Consider the following 27,718-nt stretch of genomic DNA (forward strand, 5'->3'; position numbering starts at 1 on the left):
CTTCGCCTGCAGGGAGCTTCAGCTGGTTACAGCTCCTCCAGGGCGTGGCTGCGTCCACCTCGCGGATCCAGGACTCGCAAAGGCTCACCTGGGCAGACGTGGATCTGCACATCTGGCTGCTGCAGGCGGCAAAGGTCTGCGTGGTCGCTCACCTCTCCCTGAACTCCAAACGACAATTTTTTAAAGCGCACGAGCTGCTTTTGGGAAGCCCTCCATGTAGCAGAGGCTAGATGACCGCCTGTCACAGATGCTTTAGTTGCGATTCCTGCATCGCAGGGGACTGGATGACCTTTGGAGTACCTTGCAACTCTTCATTTCTAGGATTCTATGAAGCCCCCCCCCCACACCCCTGTTCAGCTTCCGGAACATGGCGACAGCTCCCTCCCCGGCCCTGCCACGAGCCCTAATGTCAATAGGAGCAGTCAACTTCTTCTCGAGTAAGCCTGAGGGCACCCTCCAGCAGAAAACCACCCACGGGGGGGGGGGATGTGGACCCGCAATCAGGATCCGAGCCCAAGAGCCTTCTCCCGTCCTGTGATTTCCAGCAACTGGTATTCTGTCTCTGACAGAATAGCGGCCATGAATCTCTCTCATCCTCTTTTGAAGCCATCTAGATTGGTGGCCGTCCTGCGGGAGGGAGTTCCGCAGGTTAACTCTGCGCTGCCTGAATAATCCCTTTCTTTTGTCTGTCCCGAATCTTCCATTATTCAGCTTCACTGAATGCCCACAAGTTATGCGGGAGGGAGAGCAACTTTTATCTGTGCATTTTCTCCACGCCACGCGCAATTTTATAAAATTCTATTAGGTCGCCGGTCTTTCTTGTCTTTTCTCTAAACTAAAAAGTCTCAAATGCTGCAACCTCATAGGGGAGCTGCCCGTACCCCCCCCGCACGCCCTTGGTCCTCTCAGCTCCTCTTTCTGAGCCTTCTTCTACACTATCCCTTCTGAGGCGGCGTGTCCAGAACTGTGCGCAGGACTCCAAATACGGTCGCACCATAAATTGGTACGAGGGCCTTATGACATCGTCCATTTTCCATTCCTTTCCTAATGATCCCCAGATCCCACGGAATGATTTCCTTTTTCATTGCCACCACACGCTGGGTCCACATTTTAATAGAGCAATCCGCGAGGACCCCGAAGTCTTCTTCCTGGTCCGGCACCCCCAGTTCAGACCTCATGTAGGTGTAATAATAATATTTTCGCCAACATGCATCACTTTACACTTGTATACCTGGAATTGCATCTGCCATTTTATTGCCCATTCACTCAGTTTGAAAAGGTCTTTTTGGAGTTCTCCCATTGTTTCAATGAACCTGAGCGATTTAATATCATCAGAAAACTTGCCCCCCTCACGCCCTCGAATGAGGCAGAAAGGGTCAGGGTTGGCCTTAGAACTGGCGCGGCGCCTGAGCTTGGTGCAAAGAGGCGCTAGGGGTTCTCAGGACTTTTCCCCGCCGTTTCATGCGCGTGTTAAACAGCCGGGGGGCGAGAACGAGATCCTGTGGGAGCCCAGAGCGAAGCCGCCCCTAGGTCGAGCAGGAATCCAGATCCGCTGTCCTGAGTGGCTCTTTGCAAAGACGTCGTTGGGCGACCTTCTCTTGAGCAAAAGGGTGGTTGGGGGACACACACACAAAATGTCATAGAATGATAGAATCTTAGAGTTGGAAGGGACCCCGAGGGTCATCCAGTCCAACCCCCGCAGTGCAGGAATCTCAGCTCCATGACAGGTGTCCATCCAACCTCTGCTTAAGAACCTCCAGGGAAGGAGAGTCCACCACCTCTCGTGGGAGTTCGTCCCATTGAAAAAGGGGTTGGGTTCCAGGAGGGGTCGGGAAGTGACCCCGCAGGAGCCCCCCCCCCCACAATCCCGCCTCTGAGTCCTCGGCATCTCCACCAGGCCGCCCCGCTTCTTCGGGAGGAGTTTTGTTTTGAGCGGAGAGCGGGCTGCGAAGGGTCTCAGCCCAAGAAAGAGCCGTCGGAGCTTTTGGGGTCCTACATTCCTGAGCAAGAGAGGGCGATGCCCGGCCCAACCGGCGCCTTTGACCTCGGGTTCTCGCCCCCCGCAGTGGGCGTCGGCGGAGGGAGGAGGAGCAAGAGGTCCTGTCGTAGGAAGCAACCCCGTCGGGCCCCTCCGGGCTCCTTGGCGCCCCCACGGACGCGGGGGTCCCATCCCATGGCCGGCGCCCCCCGACCTCCCGCGGGTCTCGTGTCCAGGCTCTGGGCGGCTCAGCGGGCCGAGAGGCGACGGGGCGTCCCTGGTCCCGTCCGGGTCTGTGCGCTCCCCGCCCCCTCCCCCGCCCTCCCCGCGGAGCAGCTGGTCCCGCCCCACCCGACAAAAGGCCCTTGTGCGCCCGGCCGGTAATTGGCAATCATCAATCACCAGCCATAATGGCTGATGAGGCGGGAGGGGGCGGCGCCTTCCCAGGGGCCCCCCTCGCCCTCTCCAGTGGGAACCCGCCGGCGTTCCCTGGCCCGGCCGTTGGGCGGGCGGCGCTGGGGGGAACTCAAGCGGAATTTGAGGAAGATGGATGAGCCCCGAGGCAGGGCGACACCCCTTTCCCCCTCCCCTGCCATCTCCTCCCCCCTCCCTCGCTCTCGCCCGCCTTCTCCCTCTCTCGGCAGAAAGCGCCAGCCCAGCGCCAGGCGCGGCAGAGGCGAGCAGAGGCAGCGCGGCGGCGGCGGAGGGGAGCGCAGCGCAGCGCGGCTCGTGGGCGGCAGCGGAGGAGGCGCCTTCGAAGGCAGTCAGGAAGCCAAAGCGGGCAGCGTCCTCTCCTGCCAAGACGTGCGCCGAGCGCGCCGACGGACAAAGTGCCTTTGGCCGGGCTGGACCGACGGCGCGTCCGGCGCCCCTCCGACCCGCGCAGAGTCTGGCGCCCCGCGGGGTCCAGGCCGGGCAGCCCGGCTAGCAGCTGTCGGGGGCCGCGGCCATGCAGAGACCCACCGGCCAGGGCGCCGCCTTCTCCATCGACTCGCTGATCGGGCACTCGCCGCCCGCGCCGCGCTCCGGCCCGCTGCTCTACACCGGCTACCCAATGTTCATGCCCTACCGGCCGCTGGTGCTCCCCCACGGGCCCCTGCAGACGGCCGCTGGCCTCCCTCCGCTGGCGCCGCTGGCCTCCTTCGCCGGCCGCCTCACCAACTCCTTCTGCGCCAGCCTCGGCCAAGCTGTCCCGTCCATGGTGGCGCTCACCACCGCGCTGCCCAGCTTCGGCGAGCCCCCCGACGGCTTCTACCCGGCGCAGGAGCTGCCCGCCGCCGGACGAGGCAACGCAGAGCCGCCCTGCCGTCGACGGAGCGCGCCTGACGGCGTGGAGAGCGACGAGCTGCCCCCGGGACGGGACAAAGGGCCGCCGGAGCCGCCCCTCCACTTCCCGGAGCCCTTCCCGGGCCTGGCAGGTAGGCTGGCGGGCGGAGGGAAGGGGCCCCGGTCGCCCTCCGAGCGGGGCTGCCCGAGGCGCAGAAGCGTCCCGTGGGGCGGGAGGGCGGCGAAGTGAGGAGGAAGCTGCCGGAGGGAGTTGAGAGAACTTTTTTCGGAAGGGGGAAGTTTCCTTCCAAGCGTTTGGGGCAAAGAAGGAAGGATGAACAAAAGTTCGCCCACGTCCGGGCCGGAGCAAGACATTTCCCCGACCCCCCCAACCAATCCTGCATTAATTCCATTGCCCCCCTAAACGCAGGAACACGTCACAACAACACCCCCTTTGGCTCTGGGACTTTTAGGCCAGGCATGTGGTGGTCCTGCTGAGACCACCCCCACTGAACTTCCGGGGTGGAACTTTGATTCAGGGTCTCACTTGGTGAGTCCTTTCGTCGTCCCCCCCCCGTGGGAGTTTCACTTGTGGTCCAGCAAAGGCGCCAAACATGCTCACGGAAGAAATTGAAGGGGGCGCGCGCTAGAGAAAGTATTTTCCAACACACACACACACACACACACACACACACACACACACACACACACACACAATCCAAGCCAGCCAAACTGGTGCATTCAGGGGCCATCTGTGTCAGGAGATGAGCTCCCCCCTTCTCTCTCTCTCTCTCTCTCTCTCTCTCTCTCTCTCTGTGTGTGTGTGTGTGTGTGTGTGTGTGTCAGGGGGGCAAGGGATTCCACGCTGTGGGGTGGACGCATCGGCTTGGGGGGTCCCCCTCCTCCCACACTTCTGCGAAGTATACCCGGCCAGCGAGGGTGCGGAGTTCTGGGAAGGAGCGCGGTCCGCTGGACACCCCCGCAAAGAACCGTCCTCGGTGCCGGGACTTCTGTGAGCCGGCTTGGCAGTGGGGCGGCGGAGACCTGGTACTGACCCACCTGCAGGTGATCGTGGAGGCGCCTCTTGTGCCCCGCGGCACCTGGGGGGGGGGCGCGACTAGCAGCAGAAAGGCCGCCTCGAAGGACACCCAGGAACTGGGATCGGGCGACTGAGAACCCCGGCTTGGCGGCCGGCGGTGGTGCGCGTCGGGGGAGAAAGCGGCGCCTGGTCCACTCCCGGATCTGCCTCCTCTTCGGCCGCGGGGAGCAGGCGTCCCCTCGCCCTGCGCCCTGCCTGTCTTCTTCCGCAAAGGCACCCCGACGCCCGCGAGGGAGTTTGGCGCCCCGGAGCAGGACGGAGCGTGCAGGGAGCGCCGGTTCAGCCACGGCTTCTGCCTCCCGGTTCGAAGGGGCGTCCACAAATTTCCTCACTCACTCCCGCCTCAGCCTCCCCCTCAGTTCCTCCGGTGGCATCATTCCTCCGGAGCGACACCCCTTTGCCATCCAGCTTTTTCGGGGCCCGGAATCCGAATTCTCTCCCGCTGACCAGCTGATCCCTGTGGCCCTGGCAGTGGGCAGCCTGGCTTTCAGAAAAAGCGTGAATCAAATCACTTTAAAGAGAGAAGCGTCGCAACTCAGTCCTAGACACGTTTATTCAGAAGTCAGTCTTATTACGCTTAATTGGACTTACTCCCACTTAAGTGCCTGTAGAACTGCAATCTCCTTCCAATTGCAGCAAACTCGGGTACCCCGTGGCAAGAGGTTTCCTCTCGGGGAGGCCCGGCTTTCTGCCTTCCTAGCTTTCAGAGGGAAGCTTGAAGACCTCCCAGGAGGACCCAGGACGGCCGCAGTCCCGGCTGAGATTCTTCGCCTTCAGGAAGCTTCAGGCTGCTGCCATAGTTATTTTATTTGATTTATTAAATCTGTGTACCGCCTTTCACCCGAAGATCACGGGGCGGTTCACAACATCAATACATTTCAATCACATCTCTGCCCCCAAGAATATTTGGAACTGTAGTTTGCCCCTCACAGAGCGAGAATTCCCAGCACCCTGAACAAAATACAGTTCCCTGGATTCTTGTTAGGGTGCTTTGAATTGATGGTATGCCTTTACCTGGAAGTAAGCCAGGAAATAAATGGGACTTGCTTCTGAGTCGACGGGTGCAGGATTGCTCCTGGGGCCTGCAGCTTATTAATCGAGGGCTGGGTCTGTTTTAGTGACTGGGGTTTCCCCAACGCCACGTAACTGAAGGGCCCAGGATTTTACCTTCCCAGAAACGCCTCCTTGGTTTTGGCCCCTTCGCTGCGCTGGAGAAAGCGAGGGAGCCCCGGGTGGCGTGGGCTTTCACCACCAGCGCAGGGATTCTCTCAGCTTCCAAAAGGACGCTCATATCGAGGTCTGGGTGAATTTATTTGATTTTTAAAATATTTTTCGATTAATCAACTGAAAATATTTAGTTGGGTCAAGCCCTCCTCTGTCTTGCGAAAACCCAGAAATGAGGAACGCCTCTCCGTTGACACCGGGGCCCCTTCCTTCCCTCCCTCCCTCCCTCCCTCCCTCCCTCCCTCCTTCCTTCCTTCCTTCCTTCCTTCCTTCCTTCCTTCCTTCCTTCCTTCCTTCTTCCCAGAGCTTTCCTGCCCATGCCATTTCTGTGCCAGGCACACCAGCGGGTACCATTTCCCCTGCTTATAATTGTAGCGTTGGAAGTGACCGCAAAAGCCCTCTAGTCCAGCCCTCTGCGATGCAGGAATCTCAGCTCAAGCAGGCGGATACCCAACTTCTGCTTGTCTCCTGGAAACTTCTCTGGGCCTCGAAAGGCAACTGGACGTGGCTGAGCGGCAGCGGCGGGGGCTCCCTCCGTCCTTTTGGCATGGAGGGGTCCAAAGGCAGTGGCAACATATTTATTCAGAAATTCATTTGTATACCGCTTAAAAAAAACCCACAGCGGCAAATAAATGTATGTGTGTCTTTACATTTATTTTTTAAAAAAAATAATAACACGTGTCAATAAAAAATTCAAATGGCCCTCTCTTCCGGGGCTTCAGCTCATCTTGGGCAAGGCCCGTTTCCCGAAGGCGAAAAGTTATCCTCCCGCAAAGCGGTTTCGCAGGCCCCACCACTAGAGAGGGGCGCTGATCAAGCAGTGCGAGGCCTAGGAGACGGTGAGCCATGGGGCGTAGGGGGGATTCGTTGTGCTGGGGGGGGTCATCCGTCCACCCTGCTTCCCTTTCCCCTCAAAATGGCCGGACTGTCGCTCCCCGAGTAAAACGGAGTGGCCGAGGTGGCTTTACCAGGGAGTCACGGGAAGGACTCTGCCTGGCTTCCTCCAAGGCGCGGCATCCTGCTGGATCCCCAGGGATCGGAGATGGTGGGCGGGCAGTGAGGTCGCGTGGGGACAGGAGGCTTCCCCAAGGAGCTCAAGAGACGCAAATCGCCCTCCTACCCAGTGACCCCTGCTCACTCCTGGCGGCCGGAGGGGCGTTTGCGTCCCCGAGGGCGCGTTTCCTTCGCCAACAGCGCTTCTGGGAGCTTCAGACCCGTCGGTGCCACTTTTTATAGTGACATGGAATTGCAGACTGGGAAGGTACCCGCAACGGCAGTCCGGTCCACCCCATGCAAGGCGGGACTTTCAACAAAATAATCTCTGACTGGTTGCCCCCCAACCTTGGTTGAAAAACCTCAAATGAATCAGAGAGCTGGAAGGGACCCCAGCGGTCATCTAGCCCACCCCACCCCGCAATGCAGCAGTCACAGCTCATGAATCCCCGACATGGCCTGGCGGGGGACTCTTAATTCTGCGCGCCAGGCCCACCTCGCGGGGCTCCTCTTTCCCTCCTATGGGGCGCACAGCCAGCGCTGATCCTCTCCGCTGGACCCCGGTGAGGCACGGGCGTGTATGGGGTGTGTGCCTCTCTAAGGTGGGGCGGGCCCCTTGCACCCTGAGAGGAGGTGGCACCTGCAGCAGACCAGGATCCGAAGGGAGGAGCAGCGGAAAGGGCACCAGGAGAGCCGGAAAGCCGCCAGGCAGGAAAGCTGAGCGCGCTCCGGAAGGAGCCTTCGCGGTTAGGAGTCATCAGCAGCCTCCATCTCCTCCACGAATTTGTCTCCATGTTGGTGGCCATCCCTGTCTCCTGTGGGATGGAGTTCCGCAGCTCCCCTCTGCGCTGCTTTGTGAAGAAGTCCTTGGATGCGTCTCTTCCGACCTTCCTTGGACGTGACTCCGCTGTTTCTCCGAGAGGGAAACTTCCAGTCCCTGCGCACCGCCTTAAACGCCTCTATCAACGCGCACCCCCTTTTTCTAAATGGAAAAGCCCCCAATACTGCAACTTATTCATAAGTGAGCCACTGCTGCAGCCACTTGAGTTATTCGTTTCAGTTCTTTTTTTGGTACTGAACTTTTCCAGCCCTGCCTGCAATCCCGTTTCTTGATAGGAACGTGTGAAGCTGCTCTCGACTGAATCAGACCCGTGGCCCTGCAGGTCCCAGGCCTCCCCTGGACTTCTCTGCCCGTGTGAAGCTATGAACCGGTTTGCCTCTGCCAGTGGCTGCGAGTCCTGCTTTTCAGAGGGTTGGACTGCATGACCCTCCGAGGCCCCTTCCGTCTCTAAAATTCTAGGATTCTACGGGGCGGCGAGGGGACGGCCTGGTGGCAGGATTCCCAGGGGCAGCAGATCCCAAGGCTGATCTTTATTCACCCCTGGGGCGTCATTTCGGGGCTCGCCTCAGGAGCCAACGTGTCTTGGGCCAGCCCTGCCCTCTCTGGATCCCCAAAATTGGCCGCACTGCCCCCCAGTCGACCCGCAGCACCGCTTGCTCGCCTCGTCCCTTCTTGAGAAGGCTTTTCCAAAGCGAACTGTAGTGGGGGGCTCTTTCCAATTTTAACCTCCTCTAACTGAGCGGGGGCGCTGTCTCTGGGCGTGGGGTGGTCTTGCCCAACTTTTTATTGGCCACGCCCACCACTTACGTGCCATCCGGGAGGTGGGGGGGGCGTTTTCTCAGAGTAAAGCCCCACCCGTCGGCCACATTAACTGCCACCGGCTCTCGAGGGCGACAGACACGAGCCTTTCCCGGCGCGGTTTGAAGGGCGGGCGGGGTACATGCTTCTCCCCTGCATAATCCTCTTTTACACCCCACAAAACCCCTGTGAGGTAGGTTAGGCTGAGAGACAGCGACTGCCAGCCCTCCCACACAGGGAGCTTCATGGCCGGCAGGGTTTTTTTGAACCCTGGTTTCCCCTGTCCTATTCTAACCACCACCCCATACTGCCTCTCGACGGCTCCTCTCAGGGCCGTGGGGTGCTGGGCTTTGCGCACGGTCAAGAGAGGAGCCGCGGGGCAGGGTCTGGGCAAGGCATTCCGGTCCCCTCGCTTCTCTCAAAAACCCTGGAAGCGGAGCCCGGACCAGGCAGGACGCCTGAAGAAGCGCAGACGGTCCCTTCAGAGCCACATCTTGCCCAATCCACGCGTGTGGCTAGTCGTGGCCGTTTGAAGCAGGTGGCTGTGAAAGGCCAAAGAACGACCCGGTGGAGGGTCCCAGGCTCAACGCCTGGCATGCAGCCTTTCTCAGCCTTAGGCCACAGTATTGTAGAATTGGAAGGGAACCCCTGGGGTCATCCAGTCCAGCCCCCTGCAATGCAGGCATCTCAGGTGAAGCATCCATCCCAGATGACCACTCAATCTCTGTTTAGAAACCTCCAAGGAAGGAGAGTCCTGAACCATAGATGCCCCAGAGAGGGGGAGTTGGACTACAACTCCCATCATCCCTAGCTGGCAGAGATGATGGGAGTTGTAGTCCAGCAACAACATTTGGGATCTCAGGTTGAGAAAGGCTGGTGGCTAGAGGGCTGTATAAAGCCCTGTATGGCTCAGGCCCAAGCTATGGGAAAGACGGTATTCCCTCATAGGAACCTGCCCAGGTGCTCAGATTGGGGGGGGGGAGCCCTTCTCTCAGACTTGGGACTCTCATGGGGGGGGGACGTGGGAGGGAGCCTTCTCAGGGGCAACCTTGGAACTCCCTGCCTAGGGAAGCCAGACTGGTCCCTCCTTGGGCTGCTGCTGGCAGGAGAAGACCTTTTTGTTCCAACAAGCTTTTGGGAGCTGACTGCTTTTGAGATCTAGCTAGCTAGCTGTGTGTTTAAATTTTTTTCAATGATTATTTCCCCCCTATGTTTTAGCTGTTGTTCTTTTTATCTGTAAACTGCCTTGTCCGGGAGAAATAGAATAAATAGAATAATAACAATAACCATAATAGGGTTGGGAGAGAAATCCTGGAGGGTGGTTGCTGCCAGCCAGTGTAGACAATATTGAGCTAGACGGAGCAATGGTCTGGTTCAGCGAAAGGCAATTTCCTCTGCTCCTATGTCCACTCTTACTCCTCTCTCTCCCCCCGCCCCAACTGCCCCACAAGCTCAGCCAAGGCAGCTTGCCAATTTCCCGTGACCACTAGAGGCTGCCCTCATGCGGGGGTCTATCCTGGAACGGGGGCTGCTGTGCAATGCCCAGCTCTGGGTGGCAGCTGCATGAGTTTATTCATTTCAGATGCTTTCATGCGAAGAGACAGAAGTAGGGTTGCAATGAGTTACAGTGCAAAGACCAGTCGTCTCCCCAGCTGGGAGTGGCGGGAGCAATGGGGCAGTTGTCACCTGACTCAGGAACTGCTGCCCCTGGCCTGTCACAGAGTCAGGGAATCACAGGGACAACAGGAGTAATTCAGTCCTGATATTGCCTCTTCTGAACTGCTTTTTATTGTGGGAGGTGGTGATGGGCCTGGGACATGATTTTAAGAATGAGAGTGCCTCTGAGCATATGCAGATTGCCCTTCTCTCACTGACTTGCTTTCCTGTGTTGTGCAGGAAAGCAAGTCAGTGCAAAGTTTAGCTGTGACCACCTGGGATGGGGCCTCATCCTGCCTAGAGCAGACAGGCATCACCCTCAGGCAAAGAGTCCCGCTGGATCCATCCCACCCACAGGGGACTCTGGCAGCCGGCCTTCACTGTGCCCCCCTCCCCAAGAACTGGCACCCAGGGGTCTGCTACCCCTGAACAAGTTTTTTTTCGGGGGGGGGGCGTCTATAGAACCATGGATATTATTTATTTGACCTTATTAGTCACTTTTTAAATGAAAAGTAACTCAATGAGACTTACATATAAACAAACAAACCCACAGCCACTGAAACCATCTAAAAGTAAAACTGCGAGTGGCCAAGCTGAAAACAGCATTTATTTATATATAAAAAGCAGGATGAAAACATCCCACCCACTGAAAAAAGCCACAGATGATTAAAGAACAAAGGCCCGGAGAAAAATAACTCTTGCTCCTCCTCCTCCATATATTTTTCTCATTCCCCCTTTAAAGCCGCCCGTACATCTTGTGGTAGTGAGTTCCGCAGATTAAGGCTCCTCTAACTTCCTCCAGGCTCAGGGTGGGCCCTTGGCTCTCAGGCAAAGGGCGGGGGGGGGGCTCAGATGTGAGGTCTCCCACGGCCAAGCTATTTGCCAGGCGGGGGCTGCGTGGGGGTGAGAGGCAGGAGGGGGCCTCCAGGGACAGCCCAGCTTTCCAGTCCCAGCTCTGTGCCATGCAAAGGGGCGGCGGCGGCAGGGGGCTCTGGTACTGCCTAAGCCCATGCAGACTCGCCTCAGCCCACCGCTGGCATGGACGAAGGTGCTCTGCCCAGTTAGGCCATCTGCAGACACTGGCGGGCAGCAGCGGCTCACCCAAGCTTCCTTCAGGCTGCTTGTCACCTGACTGCAGCCGTCGGAGGTAGACTGCGTCTGAATGAGGAGGTTTCATCCTGGGCAGGCAATGCTCTTGCCCACTGGGGGGCTTCTCCTGCTGCAGTTGGGGTAGAGCCCTTTCCAAGGCCAAGCCTGGGTGGGGGTCTGTGAGGGGAACCCCCACATTCTTTGCTGGCCAGGACTGGGGCAAGGTGGGGTGAGTTTAATGACGTGGAGCATTTGACTTGCAGCCTGTTTGTGTTTGTGGAGGGGATCCCAGCGGTCATCTAGTCCAGCCCCCGCTTTGTGGTTTGGCTTCCTATATGCAGAGTGCTTTTGAGCCTTCCTTCCCTGGAGGTTTATAAGCAGAGGCTGGACGGCCACCTGTCAGGGATGCTTGAGCTGAGATTCCTGCCTTGCAGGGGGCTGGACTGGATGACCTTTGGGGGTCCCTTCCAACTCTACGATTCCCCGATCAGGGTTCGCACACAAGAGCGATTCCCAGCAGCTGGTATTTGGGAGCTTTGCTGCCTCCAACCCGCAGCCACTGAAACTCGAAGCCTCCCCTAGCCCTGTCCTATCGAAGCACATTCAGAACACCCACCTGTTCCACACTTGGAATCACAGGAGGGGATCCCAAGGGTCATCCAGCCCAGCCCCCCAGAAGGCAGCACTTCTGGGCACTGCAGTTTACCTCGCACAGAATGAGTTTCCAGAAACCCTGAACTAGCTAGAGCATCCAGAATTATTCGGGGTGGCAGAGGAAAAATGCGCTTTCAAGGCTCCAGCCCCGCTTCCGCTGCCTTCCTCCCGGGTCCGGCAGTGTGTGTCGTGCCCCGACCCCTCTGTCCCTTCTCGCGGTGGCTGTGAGGGAGCACCGGGACAGGGCTGGGCACGGCTGCTGCGTTTTGCAGCTGCAGAATTGCAGAGTTGGGCGGGACCCGAGGGTCATCCATTCCAGCCCCGCGCAATCGTGGAATCGCAACTAGATCACGCGCAGGTGGGCTGGTGGTGGGGCAGGGTGGGCGCGCCCGGTGGGTTCCTTTCGCCCCCCTCACGCCTCCCCTCTGCCCGTCTGTTTTCTCTGAGCAGAAGTGAAGGCCTACAGTTCCGACGAGGAGAAGCTGGACGGGCGGCCTGGCGAGGCGGCGGGCGGCAGCGAGCGCGAAGAGGAGGAGAGCTCGGCCGAGAGCGAAGAGGAGCCCTTCCTGGACGGGGCGGGCGGCGGCGGCGGCGGCAGTGCTCTGGGCGCGGGGCCCAAGGCCAAGGCCAAGCGGGTTCCCGGCGAGCCGGCCTCGTCCTCGTCGTCGGGCTCTGCGCCCTCGTCGTCGTCGGGGCCGGGCAAGAGCCGCCGTCGGCGCACGGCCTTCACGAGCGAGCAGCTGCTGGAGCTGGAGAAGGAGTTCCACTGCAAGAAGTACCTGTCGCTGACGGAGCGCTCGCAGATCGCGCACGCGCTCAAGCTCAGCGAGGTGCAGGTCAAGATCTGGTTCCAGAACCGGCGCGCCAAGTGGAAGCGCATCAAGGCCGGCAACGTCAGCGGCCGCTCCGGGGAGCCCGTCAGGAACCCCAAGATCGTCGTGCCCATCCCCGTCCACGTCAACCGCTTCGCCGTGCGCAGCCAGCACCAGCAGCTGGAGCAGCACCCCTGAGCCCCCCCCCCGCCCCATGGACGGACTGCGCGGGCGGGGAGGCGGGCGCCCCCGGCCCCCCCCGGCCCTCACCCTGCCCCCCCCCGCACGCGCCCTTGTACCATAGCCCTTATTTATTCGGTGTAAAGTCTATACGGAGGGGCGCTCCTTCCTCGAGGCGGGCGGCGTCGGGGGCCCCGCACAACTCGCCTCCCCGCCCGCGTCAATGTGTCAGTTCCGTGCAGAGTCGTGATGAAAGTCAATAAACTTACTTTTCTATTGGCGTGGCCCGCGGCTCAGTGTGGGGGCGACGGGGCGGGAGGTTGCCCCCCATCCCGAGGCAGGAGTCTTTCCCGGCTGCTGCTGCCGTCGTTTCTCTCGCAGAGCCCCCGCCGTACCGCCCCATTTCCTGACCCGCCCCAACGAGGCGGCCCCCTGGGGTCTCTGCCCCCCCCCGTCCCCGCCTCGTCAGGCAGCACGCAAGTTCCGAGGGGGCCTCCGGCTTCTTGGGGGGCGGACGTGGAGCTCCGACGAGGCCCGACCCGCCGAAGCGCCCACGAAGGCCAGGCGGCGTGCGCTGCTCGCTGCGCAAAGAGGAAAAGCCCGCTGCTGCCCCTGCCGTCCACGGAGAAGGCACCCCAAGGCAGACCCCACTTGCCCCCCTCCAAAGCCAAGTCAGTGGCTGGCAGACCTGGGCCCATTCCGGCCACAGGGCAGCCGGACCAAGACTGGTCTGCTGCTCCCACCAAGCCTCCTGCGCAGAGAGGCCACAGCCGCTCAAACGGCAAAGAACACGTCACATCACGGAACATGGTTTTAATAGCAGCAACCGGATCAGGCGATGCCTGGTCCTGCTAGAGTTGTGTGCCTGCTGCCTCCGTGTGTGGGGTGCAAGTGTCACCCACCCCCTTGAAATGGCCCCCGCATTACCATGCCAAGACCCTGGTCCTGCAGCTCAGACTGCCCTACTGACTCTGGCCCAAAGCCAAGCAGTGGCTCCCATTTGCAGGCTGCAGGGGCTCTTCTTCACCCCCCCTTCACAGGTCACAGAATTGCAGAGTTAGAAAGGGTCCCAAGGGTCATCCAGTCTGACCCCCTGCAATGCAGGAATCCCAACTCAGGACAGCCACTATGCCCTGGAGGAGGAGGGAGCGCAACTCTTCTGGCAGGAGAGGCGGAGGGAAGTTGTGGGGGATACCCTGCTCCTGCTTGTGTCTGGACCCTCTTGATGAAGCCCCCTGCTCCCCAACAGGTCTGCCTCACACCCCCAGACCCCCAGAGCTGTGACTGAGCTTCTGCCTCCTCCCTCAGGTGCCTCTGCTGTCCCAGGTAGAGCACAGGCAATTGATGCACCTCCCCTGATGGACTGCGCCTGCCGACCCCCTGCCCTTGACCTCCCCTGCCAGGGTCCCCACACCCTTGATCCACTGAGTCGCCCTCCCCCGCCCACCTTCCGGCTTGTCAACGTCCTTCTTAAATTGTGGCGCCCAGAACTGGACACAGGACTCCAGGTGTTTGACCACAGCAGAAGAGAGTGGTCCTATGACTTCCCTTGATCTGGACACTAGACTTCTGTTGATGCAGCCTAGAATAGCATTAGCTTTTTTTGCTGCTGCATCTGTGGACTCATGTTAAGCTTGTGGTCCACCAAGACCCCTAACTCCATTTCACACGGCCTGCTAGTTTGCCTGGCCCCTGGCCCTGCTCCCCCCACAGCCAGCAGCCATCCGACTGGTGGGGGCTTACTGGGCAGGTGGGGGCCTTGCCAGCTTGCTTACCAGCGGCCAAGCTCCCCTGCCGCTCCCCTACCCCAATTCAGCCCGGCCTCTCTGCCCCCACCCCTGTCCAGCCTCCCCTGGGCTGGGGGCAGCCCCGGCCCTGCTCCATGGAGGAGAAGAAGGAGAGAGAGCCACACTGTGTGGGGCAGTTGGTGGGTGAGGTGGGGCAGTTCTTTTATTGGGTAGCTGCTCGGTTGCTGCGGCAGGTCTTCCTCGCTCTCGCTCTCTCTCTAGCTCACACACACACACACACACACAAACGGCAAAGAAACCTTATTTACAGACCGTCATATAAATATTTCCAATGTACATTTTATACACAAGTGGCTGAGACGGGGGGGAGGCTGGAGAAGGGGGAGCAGCATCCAAAGTGGGGGGGCCACCCCAGGTCTGTCCCGGAAAGGCTGCAGCGGTGGACGCAGGGGAAGGCAAGGGGGGCCTCTATAGTACTGACACACCACAAGTGCAGCCAGGGGAAGGGGGTTCCCTTTGCTCTGGGGCCTCTGGGGGCCCGTGTTCCCTTTTTCCTGGGGGTGGGAAGGAGGGTTGCCCACGCGGAGAATGCCTGGCCACCAGGATGGCAAAGGAGAGGCCCCTCGGGTGCCCAGGGCCGGTGCCTTTGCCCCACGCCCGTCTACCGCCAGGACCGGCCCCCGCAGCGCTGCCAGAGGGGTTCAGTGGGCCGTGGGGGACGGGGGCTCGGGGGAGAGAGCCCCGGAAGGGGAGGCGTTGTTGTTGATGTTCCTGCGGGGCAGGCTGGGCGTGAGGGAGCTCATGGCGGCGTCGCTGGGGCACCCGTGCTGGAGCAGGATGTCCACACATTCTTGGCTGCCGGCCCGGCGGGCGTAGGCCATGGGGGTGAGGCCTCGGGCGTCGCGGCTCTTGACGTCCACCCCGTACTGCAGGCAGAGGAAAAACAGCGGCAGGGACGCCGGTCAGGGAGGGGGCAGCTGGGGGGTCCTCTCCTGCCAGCCCCCTGCCCGGCCTCCTCCGCTCCCCCCACCCCCTTGGAAGGCCCTCTGTTACCCAGATGAGGAGCTGCGTGAAGACCACGTTGGCCATGGCGCTGGAGAGGTGCAGGGCGGTCCGGCCGTCTCCGTCCCCGTAGGTCTCGTTCACCTCCTCCTTGGTGCCGTGCGCCAGCAGAGTGACCACGGCCCGCAGGTCGTCCTCCACCACTGCCCGCAGCAGCTGCTGCCCCAGGGGCACGTCCGAGTGGGGCAGAGGGGCCAGGAAGAGCTTCTGCTCATACTTGGCCCGGATCCAACGCTCCTTCTCCTCCCTGCAGAAGCAAAAGCGGGATGCTTCAGCCGCAAGTTTTGACTAGATGACCCCTGGCTTCCCTTCCGCCCCCACCATGCTGCGATTCCAGAGAAGGGGGCACTGCACAGAGACGTCTCCGTCCCACACGCCCCCCATAAAGGCGGCCTGCCCCCCGGGATCGCCATCTATCACACAGCCCCAGCGGAAAGGCCAGCCCCCGCGCCGGAGGGCAGGAAGAACGGGCTAGACGCCGGCGGAGTCGCGGCTGCGGCATTATCGCCAGCGGCGTCTTGCCGCCCGCACAAAGGCGCTGGTGCCGAGGGGCCCCCGATCGATGCTGGCCGGCACCCCATTGCTATCTGCTGGCCATTCTATCCATCTGCATCTTGCCCGGCACGATCAATACTGGCGGCAGAGCATGCTCAGTGCCTCCTGCCCCCTGACCTGCTCTTATCCGCTGATAAGGCAGCAGAAAGGGCTCTTGTCTGGGTGTCGGGATGAGTGAGTGACAGCGCAGGGGCTCCGATAGGGACACACAAGGCAGCCTCCCCAGGGGCCAGGCCAGCCATGCAACCGCCTGTAACCCCTTCTTCTCCAGGCGCAGAATCGGCCCTCCTGCACACTCCGGCAAGCAGAGAGGCTGTTGAGAGGGGACCTGCTCTCTCGCCCCCCGTGGCCATGGCAAAGGCAGGGGACCAGCTCTGCCCCAGATCCGTAACACACAGACAGTGTCCCAGCCAGTTTGGCACCCACTCTGCACCCAAGGGGAGCTGGCTGGCATCTGATTTTGCTCTCCGCTGTGGCTCAGAGGTGGGGCTGGCCCAGGAGCGAAGGGGGTGCTGTGGCTCCTCCGAGTTCAGGCATTTCTGGGAAGCAGCAGAGGCATTTGGCATGCAAAAGTGGGTCTTGACTGCCACCCCCCACCCAGGCGGCACCAGCCCCTCTCTGAATCGCTGTGAGCTCTGGCCAAGAAAAGCCACCCGACTCATGGGGCAGCCAAGCCCCCCCCCCGACAGGAGAACCAAGCGTCTTCCTCCTCCAAGGGCTTGCTCAGAGATGGGGGGGGGCCTGGGGCCTTTTCCAGAGGCTGTGAGGCTCCAGCTGCCAGCTGCCCCCTGAAGCCAGCATGGCCAATAGTTAGGGCTAAGGGGGGCGGCACTCTAGCAACACATGGAGGGCCTCAGGCACCCCCGCCCCCAAGCCCTGGCGGAGAAGAGCCTGCGAGAACAATCCTTGCAGCTCCTGACAGGAATAGAAACAAACGAATAATAATTATAATAATAATGAAACCACCTTCCACCCACGTCACCACCTCCAGGTCTGGCCTTACGATGCCTCAGAGGAAGCGCACCAGAACTTCAGAGACCAGGGGACGGGATGATTCCAGAGCGTTAAGCAATCTCCAGCATTTGCATTTCCTCTTCCTGCCCGGCTGTGCTAATTGCGGAAATTAAGGCTTTACCTGTCTGCTTGGAGCGGGGAAAGAGCAGCAGCGCTGCCTTCCCAGGTCAGCTGGAGAGCTGGCCCTGCTGCGGAGGAGGCAAACTGGGCTCTAACGAATGCAGAGATCCCCCTCTCCCTGGGGGTGGGCTTCCCCCTTGACTCTGCTGCTGCCCCCTTAGTGGCTGCGGCTGCACCTTGAACATCGTCCTGAGCCCCGTGCCAGTCAGCCAAGAAGCATTGCCACCCCAGGCTGGAACCTGCCTGCTCTCTTGCTGGCTCCCATCATACGGAAAACAGCTTTGAATGTTGAGGAAACTCCCCTTTCAGAGTCTCCTGGGGGGTCTGGGCGTCCTGGGCCTCACGTCCCAAATGCCACCTTGCTAGTTAATGCGGAAGAGCCTCAGGCGATGGGGGCCCTGCAACGTCTGTCAGGGGACGAGGGGGATAGTTGGTCCCTCCCAGCTGAGTGGGGAGGAAGGACCTCAGTCATTTTGGGGTGCACAGGGAGTCCCCATTTTGAAATTAAAAAAAAATCCTTCCAGTAGGACCTTAGGGACCCACTAAGTTTGTTATTCGTATGAGCTTTCATGTGCACGCACACTTCTTCAGATACCCATTTTGAGGGAGCCATATACAAACGGCCTGTTTTCTAGTTCCTCTATAGATCTGAGTGGAGAATGGGTGTATCTGGAACCATCCAGACACTCTTGCTCTCAGTCACAAAATTGTAAGCAGCAACCTATTATAGATTGTAGAGATTATTATTAGTGACCGTTTTATGATGTTTGATGTGACTGCACTGCACTGCAGAACTGGGCATTTTGCAAGGCAATTTTTCGCTGTGCAATAAAGAGATATTGACTGATTCCCCCCCCCCCCCCCGAGCCCATGCATGGTCCTGGGCTACTGCTCCCTGGATGAGACTGTAAATGTTCGGTTTTCAGATGTTCTTAAAATCCAGAGATGCCCATGAACCAGAGCTTAGAATGGCTCTGCTAAGTCTATGAACGTCCAGTTCTCAGACTACATGTGTTTGAGATCACAGAGAAGTACTCTCGCAATTCTGATGCCCCTTTGTGAGTGTGCGCCGTTTTGGGCCTTTCACTCTGAGTTTCTGGCAGGTACGAGATGCAAATCCATGCCTTCAAACAGTCAACTCTTCCTCCTGTAACCTCCACACTAAACCTACAGCCTTCTGGTTATCGCAAACTGGCTAGATGTTTGCCCCTCTCAGCTACTTTAGGCAGAGGTGCTGGGGGAGGGTGCCCCCCGCCAGGCCCTTCAGTTTGCTAGCCTGCTGCTTCCTCAGTTTTGTCAGAGGGTGGCTTGCCCCCTCACCAGCGGAGGAGTAAGATTCAGTGGCCAGGCTAATGGCCGCTTGGCCCTGGCCTCAGGCAGCCAGATGTTTTGAGCCTCTCCTTTTTATTCATTGAAAAATGCACACACCACTTTTTTGCTTGCCATCTCAAACAAAAAGCAACTCCTACTGGACCTGGAATTCCTTCAGGTTAACTTGGTCCTGCCCCAGAAGGGATTCTTCTCCCAGGCTGAGGCTGTTGCCCCAATCCAACACAAGCACTAGAGAAGCGAGAGAACAGGGCGGGGGGCACCTCTGGCCCGCTTTCTATAACCAGGCACAAGAGCACCTCTCCCCCCCCAAGTGCACGGAGGCCCCCACGGGGCAGCCGCCCGAGTGGCGAGTCCCAGGAGCCCTGGCCGTGGGGGCACAGCGGCCTCCGCCAGGCACAGCCTACCTGCAGCTCTCCGGGGGCGGCTTGGGGTAGTTCTCGATGGCGCCTTCCCACACGGAGTTGGCCAGCGTGTTTCCGATGGCCGTCATCACCATCACCAGCTCCAGGGGCCAGTCGTCCAGGTCGAGGGAGCGCACGCGAGAGAGGTGGGTGCCCAGGTTGCGGTGGATGCCAGAGCACTCGATGCAAATGAGGGCACCCAGGTTGAGGCTGGCCCAGTCGGGGTCTGCGGAGGGGCAGGCAAATTAACACCTGAAAGGGACCCCCGCCCTCATGGGCCTCCTGCCTGCCAGAGAGTGGCTTCTGCTGGCTCCCCCTCCCTCTCTCCCCATAGAAACCAAGTTCAGGTGAGATTTAAGGGTCCAGACGAGGACAGGGTGTTATGGAACGCATGGAGACCCCCCAAAGGACCCACTCAGCACCCCAGGAGCTTCTGCAGAGCACCCCAATAGTCATCTGCACCTGAAGCTGACCTTCCCACCGTGTCCCTCCCTCCGACCCAACACCTTTGGGAATGGGCTGCAGAGCCAGCAGCCTGGACAACAGCTCCCTCCCTGCCTTGGGTTTTTGTTTTTGTTTTTTTGCAGGGCCCCAGACTCCCCCTGCCCATGTTTGGCTTTAGACAGAGATGCGTTTGGTGAGGGCTGACCGTTGGCAGCGAGGAATCATCGCAGGGCAAAAGCGCCCCTCTCCTGCCAGAGCCATCCTCAGCCAGGCTGGACAGGTGGGGGAGAAAAGGGTCTGGGTGGGGGGGGCATCCTGGCTGCAGCAGGCGGCTGCCAAAACCCAAGAAGCACTTTTGGCGCAGTGCTTTCAGGAGCCGCTCTCTTCTGCGGGATACAAAATGCCCAGAGTGCCCTGGGCACACACCGGCAGGGAGCTTTCCCTAACCCCCAAGGCAACAGTTTGCCGCCTCTGGTTGCTCTGTCCAGACCTGTGGAGGAGCTTCTGCCAGCAGGAAAAGACACCCCTGCTCCCCCCCCCAACTGCCACCGCCAGGCCGTCACTCACTGGGCGCATCGCAATCCACACAGAAGCTGTTTCCGCGCACGGTGCGGATGGACTGCAGAGCGAGCGCATCGCTGTGGCTGCCCAGGCGAGCCTGAAAGAAAGGCAGACATTGCGTCCTGTGAGGGGTTCCTGTCTCCCCCCATCTGCCTCCTCCCTGCTCAGGGCCACTGGGGAGGGAGGGGGAGGCAGCAGGAGAAAGTCTCCCCCCAGCCAATGCACAGACTGCAGGGGCTGAAGCGCCATCACGGTGACCATCTCCCGCCCAATTTCCTCGGGTACCATGAATCAGAACTGCCAGGATCTTTGGACCAGGATGCTCCCAGCCCCCGCCCCCCCCCGCTTTCAGATCTGCTTGTGGACCCCCAGCAGTGAGAGAAAGTGAGTTTGCCCATGTGCAAGGACACTCCGGCAGCTGGGTCCTGCCTCGACGGCCAGGTGCGCTGCGGGCGTCTTGCAGGTGCCAAGCCAGAGAAACTCTCCTCAACCCAGACAGAGGTTCTGCCCCAACCCAGGGCTCTTCTGCTGCCCCTGCCCTGCCCTCACCCCATTGCTCCGCCTCTCCTGTCCCCCTAGGAGCAGGGCAACCCCACACCCCTGCCGGTGACACGGGATGGCAACCCGGCCCATGATCCCCTCCCGGCAGGCTGCGGATCACAGCCGCTTTGCCCCCCCCCCCCCCGCGGCAGACCTACCTTGTTCTTGCTGCTCTCGCAGCCCTGGAGACTGGCCAGGATCTGGCTCTCAATGGCTTGCACCCAGAGCTCCCTCTCCTCTGCTGTGGAGGCCTCAAAGAGCCACGACTGGCCCGTCAGAGACACAATGACAAACTCAAAGGACTCGTCTTGCTCTGGAGGAGAAAGAGAGGCTCACTTGAAATGAACAACTACCTGACTCTTAGAAGACATCTGAAGGCAGCCCTGTTTAGGGAAGCTTTTAATGTTTGATGTTTTATTGCATTTTTAATATTTCGCTGGAAGCCGCAAAGAGTGGCTGGGGAATCCCAGCCAGATGGATCAGGTATAAATGATAAATAATTATTATTATTATTATTATTATTATTATTATTATTATTATTATTATTATTATTATTATTTGCAGAGGGCTGAGTGGATGGCAGCTGCCAGATGGCCAAAGCAGGCAAGCTCTTTCTCCAACCCAGTACCTTGTCTCCAGCAAAGGGGAGACACGTCACAAACCTCGTTTCCTGGAGGAGAGTCGGGTGGTGCGAGGGATGGCAAAGCCCCCACGCCATTTAGGCCCCAAACCTTGACGTGCAGCCCCTGTCACTGACTCCCAGGCAACCTTTGTCCCTCTATTACCCCCCTCCTTTAGGGAACCACTTACAGTGGTGCCTCGCAAGATGAAATTAATTCGTTCCGCAAGTCTCTTCGTCTTGCGAGTTTTTCGTCTTGCGATGCACGGTTTCCCATAGGAATGCATTGAAAATCAATTAATGCGTTCCTAGGGAAACCGCCTTCAGACCAGGTCCGGGGACAGTCTGTCCCCGGACCTCTTCTGAAGGCTGGGGGGGGAAGGGCTTTTCTTCCCACCCCCAGCATTTTAAAAAACCCCGGGACAGTGGAGGACTTCTCCGCTGTCTGGGCGATCTTAAAATGCTGGCGGGCGGCATTTTAAAATTGCCCCGGGACAATTGCCCAGGGGTGATTTAAAAGCCCCTGGGAAGGCAGGCAGGGGGGGACAAAGACTTTTGCCCCCCGCCCGCCTTCAGAAGGTGTTCCCGCCCCGCCGCCCGGCTTCGGAGGAGGTCCGAGGACAGTGGGGAAGACGCGCTGCGCTTCCCCGCTGTCCCGGATATTTCCCTATGGGCTGTCGTCTTGCGAAGCAAGCCCATAGGGAAATTTGTCTTGCGAAGCGCCTCCAAAATGGAAAACCCTTTCGTCTAGCGGGTTTTCCGTCTTGTGAGGCGTTCGTCTTGCGAGGTACCACTGTAATCCACTTCTACCCCACCCTAATCTTCAGATGGGCAGCATCAAAGTCCCATCAAACGCAGCACAACTCCTTAACATGCAGTGCTGTGAATGCAATGTTGCAAGCTGCCCCTTATGAAGGGTGGTCTATACAGTCCGAGGGACGATGTCCCTCCTACCAGGGGGAGCCCAGATCCAGCCCTCTCTGGGCAGAAGGGTCTCTCCCCACGGCTTGCACAGACCAGGCTCAGCACGGCCGAGACAAGCATCATGCGTGGGCAGCAGCATCCAGCCGACGAGTCACAACCCAGAAGTGCCTGGTGGCCGGATCCAGACTGGACTGTGCCACCAGCAGCAGCACCTTGGGGAGAGGCAAGGAGAAAGAGAAAGCAGCTCCAGGGGGGTGAGAGAAGCAGCCGTAGGCAGCAGACTGTTCTCACCACCTGGCACTGCACTGCAACGCCCACCGGACCCGGCACCGGAAGGCAGGCAGGCCGAGGCGGATGGGAGTGGTGGTCCAGAGCTGATGTGTGCAAACTGGTCCAGAATCGGGGCATCCGCACTCAGGAAGAAGCACTTCCCAGGATCAGTCCACAACCCACTTCGGCCAGGACTCTTGCCAGCCATGCAGTGGGGGGGGGGCAGTGAGGCTCCCCTGGCAGCCACAGCCTCTGTCCTGCCCATGGCTGCACCCGGGGCCTGGCTGCCCCCGGGAGGAGAGAGGCAGCCCCTCCTCAGGAGCAGCAGCAGCACTGCAGGGTCACCTGAGAAGGGAGACCCCCAGGGCCCCACACAGTCCAGGAGGAGCAACTGGTGGCCTGCAGGGCGACTAAATGGCCTCAGGCAAAAGTGATGGAGGGATTTTTTTGGGCATGCTTTTATTTTAGGACCTAGTCCAGTTTGGGGAGGAGGTGCGCAGTGGCCAGAGCAAAGCAGTCTCTTGACCTTTCCTGCAGGGGCCTCCCAGAGTGGCCCCATCCGGAGACAGGACAGGGGCCAGAAGATGGGCAGTTTGTAGGGGCTGTCGAGGGGGGTCCCCCCCCCAGGGCAGATGCCTGCCCAGCTGCTGCTGCTGCCCTGGAGGGGAGTTGCCGGGGGCCAGGAGTAATCATCCCATGCGATGTCATAGCAAAATGATGTGTAATTCCCTAATTAGTGTTATGCAAATAACATCCTCAGCTCCATAATGTGGCTTCCTCACTCTCTGTGAGAGACAGGCAGGCAGGGCAGAGCCAGGCCCCTTCCCCAGGCCCCACGCTCCCTCGCCCCCAGGGGCACCTGCCTTGCTCCCCCCACACCCAGGCAGGGGCCTCCAGGGAGGGCCCTTGGGAGGCCCCCCCCCAGCTCCAGGGAGCGCCTCTGCGCCTGCCAAGCCACAGGCCTGGCACAAGCACCTTCGTCCCTGCAGCTGCCCAAGGAGTCCTCCTCGCAGGAGCAAGACCAGAGAGCAGGCAGCCCTCCGAGCAATGGACCATTTGCCTGGCGGAGGCTGGATCACAGAAGCCTGGAGCCACAGAGCCGGAAGGGTCATCCAGCCCACCCCCCTGCAATGAAGCCAAGGACAGGCGGCTGGATTAGGCCCATGGCCCACCTAGTCCAGCCTCCTCTTCTCACAGTCAACCGGAGGGGAACCAGCGAGTAGAACAGGCGCCCAAGAGTCCTCTCCACCAGGGGGGTGGGGGCCCAGAGCCCGGCCTCCCTCTCCAGATGGCGCCCGCTCAGCTAGGGGTCGGGGCTCCCAGCTCCCTCCTTCCAGCGCCACTCCCTCCCCCAGTGCATCATGGGAAAGCTGCCAAGGCTTTAAACCTGTTGCCCACCCACCTCTTGAGGGGAAGGGGCAGAGAGAGAGAGACAGGTGGGGTTCAGGGGGGAAAGCCTTGGCCAGCCCTTCTCTTGGCTTCCCACACCTCAGTCTCTGCCCTGAGCATCTCCCTTTGAACCTTTCGGTCCCCAAGGATTGCCAAGCCCTTCCTGACCCCCTTGTGACTGTCCTCTGCCCCTTCTTAGACAGGAGAGTGGGCATCGCTGCAGGCTCCTTGGTGCCAGTCACAGGTGCAGCACCAGGAGGCACAAAGCCATGGCGCTCTGCCCACATTTCCGTGCCAGCCAGCCGTCCGTCTCCGGCCATCCCTTCCCTGGCAGGTGGGACCTTGAGAGCTGCAGCAGGACTTGGGGGCCCCCGGAGGAGACCCCTGGAGGAGGACATGTGGCCTTATGCACGCCAGTCCCTTGCCCACCTCGCCCCCCACAGCCTGTGCCTGGAACAGAGGAGGTTTCTGTGCCATGAGGGGAGGTGGCAGCGGCCCGGGCATCTCCCGCCCTCCCCCGGGGTCCTCTCCATTTCTGCGGGACTCCAATGCGGAGAAACAACGGGGAGGGGGAAGAGAGCTCAGCGCCTCGCCATGCAGCCCCCCCCCATTTCAGTGCATTCCTCTGGGCCCAGCAGCTCACTCTCCCCTCCCCAAACTCATTAGCTCAGTGACTGACCAACTGAGAAATTAGAGGAGCATTTGGGTAATTTGACGAGAGACTGGGATGGGCTTCTGCGGAAAGGCTGGCGAGGGGGCCGTGGGGGGCTTGGCACAGAGAGTCTCCTGCTCCGGATCTCTCGCTTGCCGTGGGGCTGGCCGGGAAGGGTGTGAGAAGGGGGGGGGTGCGGCTAAGCCACGTCTGCGTGCGGCTCCCCAGGAATTAGTGGGCAGTGGAATGAGCGAGTGCGTCTCTTGATTATTTTTTGATGATGTTTCGCAGGCTGAACGCTCTGAAGTACTCCCGAGCAAGCCAGGCAGCCTCCTCGCCGCGGCAGCGGCTGCTAATGGGTGTTAACCCCGCGACCTCGTCTCCAACTCTGCCTGGGCAACAAGCCCTCCAAATGAGAGGGAAATTAGCAAGGCCACGAGGGGAGCAGGGGAGCGAGGCCAGGACCCCCCCCTCGCCTGCACCTGCTCCCCAGGGCATCTTTCGAGGAGGGAGCACGTGCCGGAGGAGTCCCGGGGGGGGGACGTCCCTCGGCAGGTGTCGTGGGAGGAGGGAGAGATCCGCCACCCCACTCGCTATGGGGCTGGCCCCATGCCACCCTCCGCTGCCCCACGGCAAAGGACCTGCCCCCTTGCCTTCTTCACACCAGGGCTGCTGGTGCGAGCGGGATCCGCAGCCGGGCCCCTCTCTGGCCCCCCATGCCCAGGGACCCCCACGAGCAAGGCTGCCCCCTGGCATCATGGCAGCCCCTCATCGCTCCGAGAGGGACTTGGCACCTCCGCAATCGAGCAGGCGTTGTGGGGGGGGGGATGCACGAGGCGGGCGCCATTCGTAAATGTCATCGCGCTACCGCCTCATTTTGCAGCTCATTAAACCCAATATTCCTAACCTGTATTAGTGCATCAGGGACAGCCCCCCCTCCTCCCCCCTCCACCCCACACTGCCAGGCAGACGGAGGGAGCCCACAAGCACACGGCTGAAGGCCGCCCCACAGAAACGGAGCGGGGGGAGCCCTCACAAGTGAGGAGTGCCTCCCCCTGGCACAGCCCCTGTGGTTGGGGGCCAGGAAGGGGCAGCCAGAAGCAGGGGGTTGGGGGGCTGGAGAGGGGAGGGGGGCATGGCAGCTTCCTAGCTTGCCCCTCCATTGCAGGAAGTGGGGAGGCAAGGTTGCCAAAGGGACATGGGGCAGGGTGGGGGGCAAGGATCCAGCAGCGCTGTCAAGGAGCAGGAGACGGGCGTAATCCCTGGCAATCTGGTGGGGGCCGCTCAGGAGCGCCCACCAGCTGGCAGCAAGGGGTTCTCCGACAGGCCCTGACAGGCAGCATTAATCACAGCCACCGCCCCAAAGAAACTCTTTGCCAGCCGCCAGTTTCCCTGCGACAAAAGCACATCACTGGGCTGCTGCTCAGGAAGGTGCTGAGGGGCTGCCAGGCTGGTGCTGAGTCCCTCCTTAAGCCCAGGAAGACTTCATTGGCCAGGGACAGACAGACAGCCAAGGGATCCTGGCCGGGAGGAAGTAGCTGAGGAGGAACCCGGCCCCGATCCCTGGCTCCCCAGCCCCACCGGCCAAATTCTGCTCCCAGGAGTTCAGCTGCCACACACCCAGCTGCTCAGGGAGTTTGCAAAAGTTGGGCCGGGGGGGGGGCGCTGCTCCGCCGCCCTCTGCCACAGCTGCCTGACGCGCCCCGGTGCACTTTGCAGACGCTCCCTGAGCAGTTTGACACAGTGGCGGCGGCGCCTCGCTCTTTAACATGCGGCCATGTAAAAAAGCAACAGCTCCATGCGTGATTTATGATACTTCAGAACAACGAAGATTCAATTGCGCCGCACGTCCTCGCCTCTGATTACCTCCTAAATGAGATAAACTGATGGCAATTCATCCCGAGACCTCACCCACTCTCTCAGGGTGCCAACCTGAGGCACGGGGGCCGGCCTGCCTGCCTGCGGGAAGCCCCCCTCCCCAGCCCCAAATGCCTCTTCCGCTGGGGGGAAAGGGGGCCCTGGCGTGGGATAGGGGGAGGGGGATGCAGCGAGCCAGCAGATTCCTGGGCGCTGCAAAATGAGGGGGTTGGGGGGGCCACATCAAGCTGCAGGGAAAGAGGGCCAGGTCTGCCCTCCCCACAAGTCTGCCCCAAATCGTCATTCTGCACAGAAGGTGCAGCAAGGGATAAATAGGTGCTGGAGTTGAGAATGCAAAGCCCCTCTCCCCCCCCCCGAGAGGCCCTGGGGTGTTGCCAGAAGGAGCCATGGGGGTTCCTGAGCAGGTGAAGAGATCCACTAACCAATGCAAATGCCTTTCCTCTGGGGAGGAGAAGGCCTCCTTCTGCGCAGAGAAGGGGCTTGCTGACCTGCACCCCTGAAAGCCTCAAGGATGTCCTAGACCCCCCCGGGATATTGCTACGGTTTAACTCAGCTCCCCCAGGACACACAGCTCACAAGCCTAGGCAAGGGGAACACGAACACACACACACACACACACACACACACACACACACCCCAGACCAGGCAAGCCACAGACTAGGAGGAGACAGGCTTAGCTGAGGTCTCCCCCTCCCTCCTTGAGGACTAGCGGCCTCACAGTCAAGGCAGCAGATATTTATTTCTCCCCCCTGCACAACCCAAGCTGCCCCATTTAACTCAACCTGGGCAGTGTCTCCTCCTTGAGCACAACGCACGACCCCCTGAGCAAGCGAGAAGCCCCTTCCCCACAGACCCCGGGGGGAAGGCTGGGCTTTCCTGGGAAGCACAACGCCCCTGCAGGCTGGCCTTGGAAAGGCCCAGGACAGGCCCCAGACCTGACCGCTCTCAAGGCCCTCCCAGCTGGACTCTGCGCATGCTCTGGAGGCTGAACAAGGGGGCTGGGCTAGGGGCCTCTTGGGCTGCCTCCCAAATCTACAGTTCTGTGATTTTACGCAGCCTCCGAGGAACCAGCGGCTGCTTGCCTGGGATGGAAGCCCCCACTCCGTTGCCCTCTCCTGGGGGCTCCTGCGCCTTGAAGGGGGAAGCAGGCCAACCCTTGCCCAAGGTACCTTCGGCCACTGTCCCAGCCCCGTCCGGCCGGCTGGTGCCCGTGCTCTTTTTCCGGCGATGCTTCTTCCTGTTGGCGTGGGGGGACGGCGGGGGCTCCAGCTTGGGGCTGGCGGTGCTGGACACGTTGGGGCTGGAACTGAGGGAGTCGGCGGTGCCGTTGGCTGGGGGCGGAAAGAGGAGAGAGAGCGTCAGACGCGCGTCCGCGGCACACCCACCCCACCGACCCCCATGCCCCATGGAAGCGGGGTTGGTCTGGATGACACCTGGGAACCCCCAACTCTACAATAAAAGCAGGCAACCCACCCCTCTACTACCTTCCTGCCCCTAGGAAGGCACCCCCTTTGGGGGATATCAATGCCCCCCCACTGAAAGGGCCAGGCCACCCCCCGAGGGCAGAGCAGATCCCCCCCGCCAATGGGGCAGGAACGGGAGGGTCTCTGCGAGCGCCT

At 60.4% G+C, this 27,718-nt stretch overlaps 2 protein-coding genes across 5 annotated transcripts in view; one reads left to right on the forward strand and one right to left on the reverse strand.

Annotated features, from left to right (window-relative positions):
- The first annotated feature begins 2,900 nt into the window (after positions 1-2,900).
- On the forward strand, positions 2,901-12,664 carry GBX1 (gastrulation brain homeobox 1). 2 transcript variants are annotated; one of them, XM_082192590.1, is made up of 2 exons: positions 2,901-3,396; positions 12,049-12,664. In XM_082192590.1, exons 1-2 carry the CDS (start codon positions 2,928-2,930, stop codon positions 12,606-12,608), a joined length of 1,029 nt encoding a protein of 342 aa, XP_082048716.1. In that variant the 5' UTR covers positions 2,901-2,927; the 3' UTR covers positions 12,609-12,664. The 2 variants fall into 2 exon arrangements, 1 of the variants encoding a protein (XP_082048716.1); XR_014212231.1 differs by lacking the exon at positions 2,901-3,396 and adding an exon at positions 8,273-8,392 and having other exon boundaries at positions 12,049-12,157.
- Positions 12,665-14,522: 1,858 nt separating this feature from the next.
- The window catches only part of AGAP3 (ArfGAP with GTPase domain, ankyrin repeat and PH domain 3), a 99,932-nt gene continuing 86,736 nt past the window's right edge, over positions 14,523-27,718 (reverse strand). For all 3 annotated transcript variants that reach the window (XM_082192197.1, XM_082192196.1, XM_082192198.1), the window contains 6 exons: positions 27,269-27,430; positions 20,526-20,680; positions 19,834-19,924; positions 18,826-19,048; positions 15,392-15,647; positions 14,523-15,264 (listed from right to left, as the gene is read on the reverse strand). In XM_082192197.1, the coding sequence (XP_082048323.1) occupies positions 15,040-15,264; positions 15,392-15,647; positions 18,826-19,048; positions 19,834-19,924; positions 20,526-20,680; positions 27,269-27,430 (1,112 nt within the window). In that variant the 3' untranslated portion in view covers positions 14,523-15,039. The remainder of the gene's footprint in view (positions 15,265-15,391; positions 15,648-18,825; positions 19,049-19,833; positions 19,925-20,525; positions 20,681-27,268; positions 27,431-27,718) is intronic.

Source organism: Podarcis vaucheri (genome assembly GCF_965113315.1).
Source record: "Podarcis vaucheri genome assembly, chromosome: 12".
Classification (NCBI taxonomy): Eukaryota; Metazoa; Chordata; class Lepidosauria; order Squamata; family Lacertidae; genus Podarcis; species Podarcis vaucheri.

Coding starts and splice junctions, on each gene's coding strand:
- GBX1 (XM_082192590.1), top strand. CDS start 2,928: ATGCAGAGACCCACCGGCCAGGGCGCCGCCTTCTCCATCGACTCGCTG. Junction 3,397..12,048: donor GCCCTTCCCGGGCCTGGCAG/GTAGGCTGGCGG, acceptor TTCTCTGAGCAG/AAGTGAAGGCCTACAGTTCC.